This window comes from Equus caballus, chromosome 17, assembly GCF_041296265.1.
Source record: "Equus caballus isolate H_3958 breed thoroughbred chromosome 17, TB-T2T, whole genome shotgun sequence".
Taxonomy (NCBI): domain Eukaryota; kingdom Metazoa; phylum Chordata; class Mammalia; order Perissodactyla; family Equidae; genus Equus; species Equus caballus.
Genome location: NC_091700.1, coordinates 39,762,543 through 39,777,245, shown reverse-complemented (window position 1 = coordinate 39,777,245; position 14,703 = coordinate 39,762,543). Strand labels below are relative to the sequence as shown.

Below are 14,703 nucleotides of genomic sequence, written 5' to 3'. Positions count from 1 at the left end.
CACAACTCTCACAGTCCTGGTGCACGGCAAAACGCAGAAGGTGCTAAAATGATGCTGCCTCTGCAGGGCTCCCATGTAAGGGAAATGAAAGAGGAAATCCGCAAGGGAACGGCCACTGGCTAGCATGTCAATGAGAGGAGGGGGGAGCAGGAACTGCTGCCACTCCCCTGGAAACTCTGTCTAGTGACATGACGGCAAGGTATGTAGGCACCTTGCTTTGTGAAGATTATCACCCCTACCCCTCTTCTCACAGCCACCAAGGGGGCAAGGGAAATCATCACTGAATCCTTTCCTTAACTCTCATTTTAAGAATGAGCTATAGGGGGCCGGCCTGGTGGCATAGTGTTCAAGTGCACACGTTTCGCTTCGGCGGCTTGTGGTTCGCCAATTCGGATCCCGGGTGCAGACATGGCACTGTGTGGCAAAAGTCATGTTATGGTAGGCGTCCCACATATAAAGTGGAGGAAGATGGGCACCGATGTTAGCTCAGGGCCAGCCTTCCTCAGCAAAAAGAGGAGGATTGGCAGCAGATGTTAGCTCAGGGCTTATCCTCCTCAAAAAATAAATAAATAAGGGGGCTGGCCCCGTGGCCAAGTGGTTAAGTTCACACGCTCCGCTGCAGGTGGCCCAGTGTTTCGTTGATTCGAATCCTGGGCGCGGACATGACACTGCTCATCAAGCCACGCTGAGGCGGCGTCCCACATACCACAACTAGAAGGACCCACAGCGAAGAATATACAACTATGTACCGGGGGGGCTTTGGGGAGAAAAAGGAAAAAATAAAATCTTAAAAATAAATAAATAAATACATACATACATATATACATAAATAAAATGACTAATATTAAAAAAAGAATGAGCTCCAGGTAGTGAGCCTAAGGTTCTGTTGTATTTATTACTTTATTTTGTTTGGCAAAGAAATCTTCAGAGAAAATGATGATGGATGGTTCCTGTGGAGAGAGAAGGGCCTGATGTTCCCACAGTATTCTTTTTAAAAAAGAATACAAAATCAGAGTTCTCTTAAGAAGAGAACCAAAAATCCAAGGAACTTACCAGCATTTTAGCCCCGGCTACATGAGAGGCAAAATCAAAACACTTCAAAATTCTATTTCCTCTATGCTGACAAACTTACCATGTGAGGAAAAGATGCAAAATTTTGTCACCACAGTCAACATGTGAAGCAGTGGGTGTGGCTTACCTGTCTAATCGTGCAGGTACCATGTAGTAAGCACAAAAAGAAAAGGAGATGACCCCAGGATGTGCTTCAAACATATCGACTACGTACCAGAGATGACTGACACCTCAAATCCCATGTCTTCTACAGCAGCGCGGAGTTCCTCTGGGTTAGTTACAGAAGGATCATAGAGAACTGTTCCAGTCCCTTTAGCCAAAGAGACTGATACTCGCTGCACCCCTTCCCTTTGGGAGATCAGGCCTTCGATGGACTGCACACAGGATGCACAGGCCATGCCAGCAATGGCAAGCACCACAGTACGGCACGTGCCTTGCACCTGGGTTCTCTGCAGGGGGCTAGGGGAGTGACGTGTGGAAGATCCATTATCTGCCCCACTCCCTTCGGTTCCATCAGGAAGCGAAACTTTAAAGTGTCCAGGTGGAAGAGCCTCAATGGCCCTCTGCAGGTCCCCCGGGGAGACACGAGAAGGGTCATACTGTACTTGGGCAGTTCTGTTCTCCAAGGACACTTGAATATTTTGAACCCCTGGGAGGCGGCCTATACTTTCTTCAATATGCAAGACACAAGACTTACAACGCATTCCATCTACTCTCAGTTGCAGGGTGACTAGCTGGCTCCCTTGGTGCCCCAAGGTCTCAGAGTTATTGGAATTCTGGTTAGCAGAAGCTGAAGGTGTCTTTGGGTTAGTGCTCTGTAACCGCCCAATATCGACTGGACCCAGGCTTAAGGGAGGCACTTTGTTCTTGATGACAGCTTCAAACCCCATGTCGTTGACATGGTCCCTGAGCTCTTGGGGTCGAATAAGAAAAGGCTGATAAGTGATGACTGCCTCTTGGTTGCTGAGTGAGACCCTGACTCTCACTACTCCTTGCAGTTTCCCAATCTTGCCTTCTATGGAGCTGACACAGGACTGGCACGTCATGCCCTCCACCCGAAGCTTGACCATGGCCTCCAGGGCAGACGAAGACCCTGAGGGCCAGGAGACAGACTTTCCTTCTGCAGTGCTGGCCGTGAAGCCCATGTCCTCAATTTGACGGCAAACCTGTGGCAGGCTCACGACCGATGGCATGTATTTCACAGTAGCACTGCCTCGTTCCAGGGAAACGTTAATGTTCACGATGCCTTTCAAAGTGGAAATCCTGCCCTCGATAGACTTTACACATGACTGGCAAGTCATGCCCAAAATGCTGATGGTGCCGGTGCTTGTCTGAGAAGGGCAGACACCGTCCAGACTATCTTCGTAGCCAACATTGTCGAAGGCGAAACTCTGCTTCATCGTTGGTTCCCAGCCGCGAGCAGGCAAAGAAAGTTTAGATAGTATCTAAAAGGGAAAGAAATAACATTATTTATCCTTAAAACTAAACATTATCTAAGATATCCCAGCTTCTCTGGCACTGAGAAAATGAAAAACAATGTCACTAGTGCCAAAACATCCAAAGAGTACAAGAGCATAAAATGCAGGGAAAAAAGGCTATAAAGACATTATTTATCAAATGAAGGGTTCGGATGGGCTCCTTTTACCTCTGACATTCTGTGATTCTGAACCTACAAGTCAACTGTCCACTTTAGTGAAATGTTTTTCTTGCCCCAAAGACATGGTTTCTCTAGGAAAGGAGGAGAACAGGATGCAGCTTATAAGCACAGAACAAGCATAGCAGGCCTGTGACAGAGGCAGAGAGCACAGGAGTCCACAGGTGTCCCTGAGAGCCACCCCCGTGGCCCGCTGATACCTGAAACCTCCCCACAGAACTTGGTACTTTCAGCTCAAATTTTGGGGGTCCTGCTGCAAAACACACAAGAGTAGGTGCCACCTTAACTCTTTGTCTCCTTCTAGAGGTGTCTGTCTCATTCTCTGAGCAGGGGTTAACTAGGGTTAACAACCACAGGGAGGGCAGACCTCCCAGGTTCCATGGGGTCAGACCACATTGCCTGTGAAAAAAGGTCTGGAAGTACGTTCCCTGAGCCAGGGGAAATGAGGACAAAGAGCTGGGTCAAGACGGGCATGAAGGGAAAAGCCAGAAAAATAGAAAGTTGAATTTAACAGGAAACGGCTCAGTTCTGCCTTGGCTGAGTGTCACTGCCCTCCTGGGTGTTCAGGACAGTCACAGTCATTACCGAAAACCACAAGTACTTCAGCAAATCAAATGGACCATTTTCTTGATATACCACAGTACAAGCGTAATTTTTCCTCATTTCTTCTTATAATAATGTGGCCTCAGTCATTCTATTAACAAGACACAACTTTCCTTTCAAAGGGTCCCAGCCTCATCACTCTCTTAATTTAGATATAGCTTTTATACCACTACTATTACATGCTTCAGAAATTTGGGAACAGGCTTTTACATATGGTACATGATTAAAAAAGCATAGCCCTCTCTATACCTACACAACCTGCTTATCCTCAGATGAGCCTTAGGAACATGGATTGACCTTCTCTGTATCCTGCACATAAAACGCTATCTTTCCATCTTCAGCTTTTGAGCAGCATGACAAGATGAAAGTTTAAATAACTTTGAAAACAGCCCATAAATGTTCATTTGTATATCCATAAAGGAAATCATAAGCTAGTTTGGAATTAATAATTATAAAGATTTTTTTTAAAGTATTCACTGTAGGATTTCCTAAAATAGTAGAGAAAAAAGGGTGTAATTAAATAATTTATGGGTAGCAACTCAAAAGAGTTTGTTGAATCTAATAAATATACTGAAATTATCTGTGGTACCAATACAAAAATGTAGTGTATGATAAGAATGATATAACAGTAGTAATGGACAATTGGGTAGCCACCTGTGAAATCTATTCAGAAAAATATAAATTTGGAACCTATGTATCAAAAGACATTTCAGATAGATCAAAGATGAAGATGTAAAAAATGAAATAAAAATACCAGAAGAAAACATGGGACAATATCTATAATAATCTCAGAGTGGGGAAAGCCTTAATATGACAAAACAAAAACAAGAAAATCCAGAAGCTATAAAAGACTAATATATCTAACCATAATAAGAGAAAAAATTGCTCATAGCAAGGCAAAAGACAAACAATAAGCTGAGGGGAAAAAAGATTTGCTTCACATTAAGCAAATTAAGAACCAATTTCTTTACTATATAAAGAGCTCCTTCAAAGAAGAAAAATGTCAAAAATCCAACAGAAAAAAGAAGATAGTCCATCGAAAAGGAAATGCAAATGGCTTTCAATATAAGAAGAAACAATATTACAGGAGAAATGTAACATTCCAAGCACACTACAGGGCAGTTTTCACCACTCAGATTGACACCCATCACCGTGTTCTCCAGAGCTAGCGGGCGTGTAAACTCTCTAGAGGTCAACTTGGCAATACCTATTAAAATTACAAATTCATATGCTCTTTGACCCAGCAACTCTACTTCTAAGAATTTAGCCAATAAGTCTATCTGTTCATGTACAAAAGGAAGCACACAACAAAGATATTAAATGCTGCAAAGGACTGGAAAAATGTCCATCAATAAGAGGTTGGTTAATTAAATTACTGCACAGCCATACAATGAAGTACTATGCAGCTCTTAAAAACAATGAGGCAACTCTACAGTACGTATTCAAATAGACTGATGGCATGGGGCCGGGCCGGTGGCTCAGTAGTTAAGCGCACACATTCCGCTTTGGCGGCCCGGGGTTCACCAGTTTGGATCCCGGGTAGAGACACGGCACCGCTTGGAAAGCCATGCTGTGGTAGGCGTCCCACATATAAAGTAGAGGAAGATGGGCATGGATGTTAGCTCAGGGCCAGCCTTCCTCAGCAAAAAGAGGAGGATTGGCAGCAATTAGCTCAGGGCTAATCTTCCTCAAAAAAAAAGAAAGAAAAGAAATAGACTGATAGCCAATATATTGTTCAGTGAAAAAATATATAGGGTATATAGTGTTTCGGTTATCTATTGCTATATGACAAACCAAATCTAGTGGCTTACAATGACAGCTCACAGTTTTTCAATTTGGACAGGGGTTGGCAGGAAAAGCTCATCTCTGCTCCTCATCTGGAATGGCTTGAACAGGGCTACAGGTTCCACTTCCAAGAAGATGGTTCATTTATCACATGGTTGGTGGCAAGTTGATACTGGCTGCCATCGGGAGGCTGCTGGACCTTGGTCTCTTCCAGGTAGCCTCTCCACACGGCTAGGTTGAGTACTTGACAGTTGGCGGGTTCTGGGTTCTGAGAGGGAGTGTCACAATAGTGAGCATTCCCAGAGAACAAGTCCCATGGTGCAGTCACTTACCAAGCCTTCACTTGCATCACATTCGCTAACTCATCATTGGAAAAGCTAGTCACATGGCCAAGCTCAGTCAATGTGGAATGGAATTACATAAAGGCTTGAATACAAGGAGGTGTAGTTCATTAGGAGGGCCACCAAAATAAGTCTATCGCAGTATGCTAGCATTATTTGTATGAGAAAAAGATTAATATACACACAGATGCTTGTAAATACATAGATTACCTCTGGAAGAATATATAAGAAACCAGTGCAGAGTTTGAGGAGGACTGGGCAGCTGAAGGGATCAGGTAGCTGGGGTACAGGAGTGGGGGAAAAAGAGTTACTTTTCACTGTACAACCTATTGTACAACACACATGCATTACCAAATTCTAAAAAACAATTTGAAAATTGAAATAACATGAGCAGAAAGGAGATCCAGAACAGTGACTTGATTATAACTGGTATTAATTAAATACTTATTTAATTGAAAAGAATGAAGGAAAAACTAAGATATTCAAGCACATTCACCTTAATATACTATCTTTGTAAGCAGAAATTGCTTCTTTATAATAAGACCTAACCATCAATCATCTCTTCTGTTGGAAAAAGAAATCCCTAATGATTTACTTACCCAACTTATTTTTCTTGGTTCTACCTTTAGCTACAAGTCACCAAATCCCAAGCCCTAATGCTGGCTCTTAAGTCCTGGATTGTTGATTCTATGCTCCTGCCAAAAGGGCCTGCAGAAGTGTTGGAAGCTATTTGTTTGTAGAAAACAATACTCAGAGGTCCCCCTTCTAGAACGGTAGGTTTCTAAGAACAAGCATTTACGGAAGACAGAGGTCTGCAAATAACACAACTTCATGAATCACCAGAGTATCTGTTGGTTTAGGAGCAACCTAATAACAGTTGCTGGGTGTCTGGATAGTTTTCAATGTGTGTGTGTCTGTGTGTGTGTCTGTGTGTGGGTTTTCTTTTTATTGAGTTGATAGGTTACAATCTTGTGAAATTTCAGTTGTACATTAATGTTTGTCAGTCGTGTTGTAGGTGCACCACTTCACCCTTTGTGCCCACCCACCACCCTACCTTTCCCCTGGTAGCCACTAATCTGTTCTCTTTGTCTGCATTTTTAAATTCCTCATATGAGTAGAGTCATACAGAGATTATCCTTCTCTAACTGGCTTATTTCACTTAACAAAATTCCCTCAAGGTCCATCCGTGTTGTTGCAAATGGGACGATTTTGTTCTGTGTTACAGCTGAGTAGTATTCCATTGTATATATATACCACATCTTCTTTATCCATTCATCTGTTGATGGCACTTAAGTTGCTTCCATGTCTTGGCTACTGTAAATAATGCTGCAGTAAACATTAGGGTGCTTAGGACTTTTGGAATTGCTGACTTCAAGCTCTTTGGATAGATATCCAGTAGTGGAATAGCTGGGTCGTATGGTAGTTCTATTTTTAATTTTTTGAGGAATCTCCATACTGTTTTCCATAGTGGCTGCACCAGTTTGCATTCCCACCAGCAGCGTATGAGGGTTCCTTTTTCTCCACAACCTCTCCAACATTTGTTACTATTAGTTTTAGATATTTTTGTCATTCTAATGGGTGTAAGGTGATATCTTAGTGTACTTTTGATTTGCATTTCCCTGATGATCAGGGATGATGAACATCTTTTCATGTGCCTATTGGCCATCTGTATATCTTCTTTGGAGAAATGTCTGTTCATGTCTCTAGCCCAGTTTTTTGATCGGGTTGTTTGATTTTTTTGTTGTTGAGTTGTGAGAGTTTTTTATATATTATGGATATTAAGCCTTTGTCAGATACATGACTTGCAAATATTTTTGCCCAGTTAGTGGGTTGTTTTTTTGTTTCAATCAGTTAGAGAAGGATAATCTCTGTATGACTCTACTCATATGAGGAATTTAAAAATGCAGACAAAGAGAACAGATTAGTGGCTACCAGGGGAAAGGTAGGGTGGTGGGTGGGCACAAAGGGTGAAGTGGTGCACCTACAACACGACTGACAAACATTAATGTACAACTGAAATTTGCCTTGAAGAAGCTCTTTAGTCTGATGAAGTTCCATTTGTTTATTCTTTCTATTGTTTCCCTTCTCTGAGAAGACATGGTGTCTGAAAAGATCCTTTTGATACTGATGTCAAAGAGTGTACTGCCTACGTTTTCTTCTAGAAGCCTTATGGTTTCAGGTCTCACCTTTAGGTCTTTGATCCATTTTGAGTTTATTTTGGTGAATGGTGAAAAAGAATGCTCAATTTTCATTGTTTTACGTATGGCTTTCCAGTTTTCCCAGCACTATTTGTTGAAAAGACTTTCTTTTCTCCATTGTATGCCCTCAGCTCCTTTGTTGAAGATAAGCTGTCCACAGACGTGTGGTTTTATTTCTGGGCTTTCAATTCTGTTCCACTGATCTGTGCACCTGTTTTTTTACCAGTTCCATGCTGTTTTGATTACTGTAGCTTTGTAGTACGTTTTGAAGTCAGAGATTGTGATGCTTCCCGTTTTGTTCTTTTTCCTCAAGATTGCTTTAGCAATTTGGGGTCTTTTGTTGCCCCATATGAATTTTAGGATTCTTTGTTCTAATTCTGTAAAGAATGTCATTGGGATTCTGATTGGGATAGCACTGAATCTGTAGATTGCTTTAGGTAGAACGGACATTTTAACAATCTTTATTCTTCCAATCCATGTACATGGAATGTCTTTCCATCTCCTCATGTTGTCATCCAATTCTCTCAGAAAGGCCTTGTAATTTTCATTATATAGGTCCTTCACTTCCTTAGTTAAATTTACCCCAAGGTATTTTATTCTTTTTGTTGTGATTGTGAATGGTATTGTGTTCTTGGGTTCTTTTTCTGTTAGTTCGTTATTAGAGTATAGAAATGCGACTGATTTATGTAAATTGATTTTATACACTGCAACTTTGCTGTAGTTGTTGATTACTTCTAACAGTTTTCCAATGGATTCTTTGGGGTTTTCTATATATAAGATCATGTCATCTGCAAACAGCGAGAGTCTCACTTCTTCCCTCCCTATTTGGATTCCTTTTATTCCTTTTTCTTGCCTGATTGCTCTGGCCAGGACCTCCAGTACTACATTAAATAAGAGTGGTGAGAGAGGGCATCCTTGTCTCATTCCTGTTTTCAGGGGGATGGTGCTCAGTTTTTGCCCACTGTGTATGATGTTGGCTGTGGGTTTGTCATATATGGCCTTTATTATGTTGAGGTAGTTCCCTTCTATGCCCATTTTGTTCAGAGTTTTTATCATAAATGGCTGTTGGATCTTGTCAAATGCTTTCTCTGTATCTATTGAGATGATCGTGTGGTTTTTATTCCTCAGTTTGTTGATGTGGTGTATCACGTTGATTGATTTGCGGATGTTGAACCATCCCTGTGTCCCTGGTATGAATCCCACCTGATCATGATGTATGATCCTTTTGATGAATTGCTGAATTCTGGTTGCCAACATTTTGTTTAGAATTTTTGCATCTATGTTCATCAGTGATATTGGCCTGTAGTTCTCTTTTTTCATGGTGTCCTCATCAGGCTTTGGTATCAGCATGATGTTGGCCTCATAGAATGTGTTAGGAAGTGTTCCATCCTCCCTAATTTTTTGGAATAGCTTGAAAAGGATAGGTATTAAATCCTCTCTGAAAGTTTGGTAGAATTCCTCAGGAAAGCCATCTGGTCCTGGAGTTTTATTTTTTGGGATGTTTTTGATTGCTGTTTCAATCTCTTCCCTTGTGATTGGTCTGTTCAAATTGTCTGCTTCTTCTTGAGTGAGCTTTGGGAGATTGTAGGAGTCCAAGAATTTATCCATTTCCTCTAGGTTATCCATTTTGTTGGCATATAGTTTTTCGTAGTATTCTCGTATAATCCGTTGTATTTCTGCAGAGTCTGTTGTTATTTCTCCTCTTTCATTTCTGATTTTGTTTATTTCAGCTTTCTCCCTTTTTTTCTTTGTAAGTCTGGCTAGGGGTTTGTCAATTTTATTTATCTTCTCAAAGAACCAGCTCTTTGTTTCATTGATCCTTTCTACCGCCTTTTTCGTTTCAATAGTATTTATTTCTGCTCTGATTTTTATTATTTCTCTCCTTCTGTTGACTTTGGGCTGTATTTGTTCTTCTTTCTCTAGTTCAATTAGGTGTAGTTTAAGATTGCTTATTTGGGATTTTTCTTATTTGTTAAGATGTGCCTGTATTGCGATGAATTTTCCTCTTAATACAGCTTTTGCTGTATCCCATATGAGTTGGTATGGCATGTTATCATTTTCATTTGTTTCCAGGTATTTTTTGATTCTTGTTTAATTTCTTCAATGATCCATTGCTTCTTCAGTAGCATATTGTTTAGTCTCCATAACCTTGTGCCTTTCTCAGCTTTTTTCTTGTAATTAATTTCTAGCCTTATAGCATTATGATCGGAGAAGATGCTTGTTATTATTTCAATTTTTTTAAATTTGTAGAGGCTTGCCTTGTTTCCCAACATATGGTCTATCCTTGAGAATGTTCCATGTGCACTTGAGAAGAATGTGTATTCTGCTGTTTTAGGATGAAGCGATCTATATATGTCTATTAAGTCCAATTGTTTTAGTTTTTCACTTAGCTCCACTATTTCCTTGTTGATTTTCTGTCTGGATGATCTGTCCATTGATGTGAGTAGGGTGTTGAGGTCCCCTACTATTATTGTGTTGTTTTTAACATCTTCCTTTAGGTCTGTTAATAGTTGCTTTATGAACTTTGGTGCTCCTATGTTGGGTGCATAGATATTTATAAGCGTTATTTCTTTTTGATGAAGTGTCCCTTTCATCATTATATATTGTCCCTCTGTGTCTCTCTTTACCTGCCTTATTTTGAAATCCGTTTTGTCTGATATAACAACTGCAACACCTGCTTTCTTTTGCTTGCTATTAGCTTGAAGTATTGTCCTCCACCCCTTCACTCTAAGCCTGTGTTTGTCCTTGGGGCTGAGGTGTGTTTCCTGGAGGCAACAAATTGTTGGATCTTGTTCTTTAATCCATTTTGCCACTCTGTGTCTTTTGATTGGAGAGTTCAATCTGTTTACATTGAGGGTGATTACTGATGCATGTGGACTTAAAGCTGTCAATCTGTCGCTCATTATCTGGGTTTCCTGCATTACCTTTGTTTCTCATCCTGTGTGCTGTAGCCTACCCATTGACTACTGCAATTTCTTAAGCTGGGTTTCTTAGATTTTTTCCTTATTTATGTTTTGTGGCTCTGTTCTGTTTTTTAGTTTAGTGGCTACTCTGAAGTTTGTGTTTAGAATCTTGTGTATAATATCGTCTATTCTCTGGTGGTCTCTTACTTACTTGGCCTAGACTGATTTACTCCCTTTGCTCTTCCCTTCCTAAATTATTATTTTCATTTCTTATTCCAACTTGTGTTATGAGTTTGTAGTTAGAGTGATAAGATCGTCTTTGCTTTGGTAGTTTCCTTACCGTTACCCTAATGCTATAGTTGAATATTTGGTATCCTATTCTGGTTCTATTTATCTGTCTCCCTACTCTGTAGTTTGTGACCCCTTTCTCCTTTTTTTCTTTTTTCAGGTATGAGAGCCTTCTTGAGGATTTCTTGTAGTGGAGGACTTTTGGTTACAAATTCTCTTAACTTTTGTTTGTCTGGAAAAGATTTAATTTCTCCCTCATATCTGAAGGATATTCTTGCTGGATAGAGTACTCTTGGCTGAAGATTTTTATCTTTTAAAGTTTCGAATATGTCACTCCATTCTCTCCTAGCTTGTAAGGTTTCTGTAGAGAAATCCGCTGAAAGTCTGATAGGAGTTCCTTTGTAGGTTATTTTCTTCTCTCTTGCTGCCCTGAGTATTCTTTCTTTGTCTTTCATTTTTGCCATTTTTACCACTATATGCCTTGCAGTAGGTCTTTTTACATTGACAAATCTTCCCCTACACACATTTCTCCCTCAATCCCTAGATTTGGGAAGTTCTCTTCTATAATTTCATTAAGCACACTTTCTGCTCCATTTTCCTTTTCCACATTCTTGGGAATTCCTATGATCCTTAAATTCTTTCTCCTCATTGAATCCGCTATCTCTCGGAGATTTTCCTCATTCTTTTTAATTCTTAGTTCTCTTTCTTCCTGTCTGGAGCCATTCAGCCTGTCTATCTTCGATTATGCTAATTTGCTCTTCTATGATGTCCACACAGGCATTCAGGGAATCCGTATTCTGTTTTATCTGGTCCATTGTGGTTTTTCATCTCTATTAATTCTGTTTGATTCTTCTTTATAATTTCAATCTCTTTTGTGAAGTAACTCCAGAACTCGTTGGCTTGTTTCTCTATCTTTCTCTCTACCTCATTGAGTTTTTTGATGATAGCTACTCTGAACTCATTTTCACTTAGTTTACCTATTTCCAAGTCCTCAGGACTTAATTCTGTGTTTTTATTGTTTTCCTTCTGGTCTGGAGCTTTCATAAATTGCTGGATGGTAGAGGAGTGGTTTTTGCGCATGATGGTTGTATTCGGTTGCAGTTACAGTCTGTCACCACTAGATGGGGGTCGAGAGCCACATGTGCTGAGCCCTCTGCCTTCAGGCAAGATGGCGGCACCCATTGTGGTTTGCCTGGGGCAGGGTTGGGGGGAGTTTCTCATGCGCAGATCTGGCTTCGGATCAGCTCTGTTCTCTGGTCTCCCGGGGCACTGGCCTGATGGGGTCCCCACACACGGAAGCTTTCCCCCATCAGCAGGTTTCCACTGCACTGGCAGTGGGAATCCTGGACAATCCCCTGGTCGCACGGCCCCTCCCCCACTCCTTCCTGCACCCGTGGCAGCGATCCCAGTCTCTTGGGGAGGGATCAAAGTTCTCTCCTACCCCGTTCCAACTCCTCGAAGGGCGGCTCCAGCCTCTCCGTTCTCTGTCTTCTTACTCTGTAGGTCTCTGACGGTCTCGGCATTAGGGGTCATTGGTTGAAATTCAGTTTTTCCATTTCTTTGGTTTTATTTTGGAGGGGAGAGAGTCCCAGGTCAGCTCACCCTGCCATTTTGCTCCGCCTCCTCTCCCAAGGATGCCTGTGTGTGGTTTTAATTCTGTTCTTCCATTGAGACAATCTTTGGGGGGGAAAATCCTTCTAATGAGTTAAAAAAAAAAAGAAAAACATGTTTGGGTTTAAGGGCTCATTAAGCAATCACAGACACTGGAGAATCGGCCCAGAGCACAAACTGGGTGTCCAGGGAAAATCTTGTGGAAGCCCCAGTTTTGTCTAATTCCCATTTAATTATATACACTTCGAGAACAAACATCTGGGACTTCTTCTGCAGGCAGGCCCAACACCAGGTTGGGGAAGAACTTTTGCTGGCTTTTGAATTTTTAGTAAACTATTTATATGGTAGGCATCAGGATTAGAAGGGAGTGGAAATACAAGAAGAGGGGGAATTCCACAGAGGGGAATCCAAAAATGAATTTTAATTCTTTGCTACCTCTCTAGGCACCCATGTCACATGGAATCTGCTGAGACTGCCAAGGCTTTTAAAAGAAAAGACCAGTTTAATGCCAATATAAGCTGTTGATTCACCAAGATGGAGCCAGGAAGGGAAAATAAGTTACTCAGACAGGCCAGTCTGGCACTGGAAATTGAAAGGGGGGGGGCACATTTTGATGATGAAAGGTTTCAAAACGAGACTGAAATTGAAAGGCCCAGAAACAACATGTCTTGTAGAAAGTGGCTGTGATCACACATCAAAGAGCAATACTACCATGTACACAAGAAAAGGACCACTGGCCACTTATGGGATCTCTTAGTTCATAAGAGATCTCCATCATCCTCAAATAGGATACCACTCACCCACTTATCCTTGAAAACTTCTTTCACTTTGAAGGGCGAACAACACCCTCAACAACTTACAAGGCAAAATGTCATACACGTATGTGACTTTTCTAGTATATAAGCCCCACCCATTACAATGCTATACACCTGAACTTTCATGGAATTCAAAATACAGAAAAGTCTTGGTTTTTTTCCTATGTACACAGACTGAATAATAACAAATAGTTAATGACTCTCAGTATGATCTTAGTGTCCAAGATAATTCTATAAGTAGGTATTCTTATCACCATTTTACTGCTGAAACAGACTCAGAGGTTTATCCAAAGCCATAAATCAATTTAAATAACATGAGCTAGAATTTAAATCCAGTGCAAAAGTCCAACAGGCTTTCTATTTTTTAAAAACAACTTTTAAGGTTACTTTTCCTTTTTAGCCATGTTAATTACAGGAAGAGACTACAAAGCAGAAAAGCAAAAGGAAGAAAACACAAGAAAACAGCCACATCCCACTTGCCACATAAACAAGGAGGCTAATACCTAGGCGAGGGAGTGCAGTATGGAGGCAAGGGTGCGGCCAGGGCCACTGAGCCTCGCTGCCTGAGAGTATCTGTCACCTCTGGTTGTCTCTGGAATGTCAGAAAAACAACAGCAGAATATCAGCACTCGCTCTGCTTTCTTCAATATTCCTAATTACAAATACACTTGAGGCAACCATACTTACAAGAGGTGGCAATGCTTCCGGGCACCATGTACATCCTCCCGAACACACTGTGAGTGAGTCACTGCCTGGCTCTTTTCTTATCTGAGAATTCTCTGAATGTCAGAGATGCATAGGGGAGGGAGGGTCAGAAGACAGTGCTTGACTCAAGAAAAGATCCCAATCAAACCACCCCAGGCAGATGAGTGTTGGTCCCTAAAACCTCCACTGAGGAAGTAGAGATGTCCCCACGTTAAACCTGCATGTATACAGATTTGCAGGAGTAGATGTTTATGCAGTGATACATAAAATTGAGGTTAGCTATGGGTGAGTTATGAAATTCTGATTTTTTTACTATCTGTATATATTTTCCAATTTTTAAAATTCAAATTAAAAAAAAACACAATTATTGCTTTTATACCAGAAAACAAATGTGCTGTTTCAGTTTATTCAAGGCAAGGAAGAAAATGTTTTGTTAACATACTAATATAAGCAACAATAACATTAATCATTGTGATAAAGATGACCACAATGATGAACTGATGACATACTTGTACATGGCTTTAAACTCTAAAAAACACTTTTACATATCTTTGTTTAAATATCTGTCTTTCCTACCTGTTGTGAATTTCTTGAGGGTATGTCTCACAGTCTTGGGTATGAATTCTAGCCTTGTCTGAGCAAATTAGAGCCTCAGTTTTCTCAGCTGTAAAGTGGGATGATAATAATAATGCCCACCCTACAGTTTTGCAGGAGGGCCTGAAAGCCAAG

The 14,703-nt window shown here is 40.9% G+C and overlaps 1 protein-coding gene across 16 annotated transcripts in view; it reads right to left on the bottom strand.

The window, feature by feature from the left end:
- Positions 1-14,703, bottom strand: part of ATP7B (ATPase copper transporting beta) — a 111,388-nt gene that overhangs the window by 50,791 nt on the left and 45,894 nt on the right. For 8 of the 16 annotated variants that reach the window (XM_014732067.3, XM_070239668.1, XM_014732068.3 and 5 more), the window contains one exon: positions 1,286-2,516. In XM_014732067.3, coding sequence (XP_014587553.1) covers positions 1,286-2,516 — 1,231 coding nt within the window. Of the gene's footprint in view, positions 1-1,285; positions 2,517-5,139; positions 5,397-14,703 lie in introns of those variants that run through there. The other 8 variants (XM_005601191.4, XM_070239673.1, XM_070239675.1 and 5 more) reach the window with 2 other exon arrangements.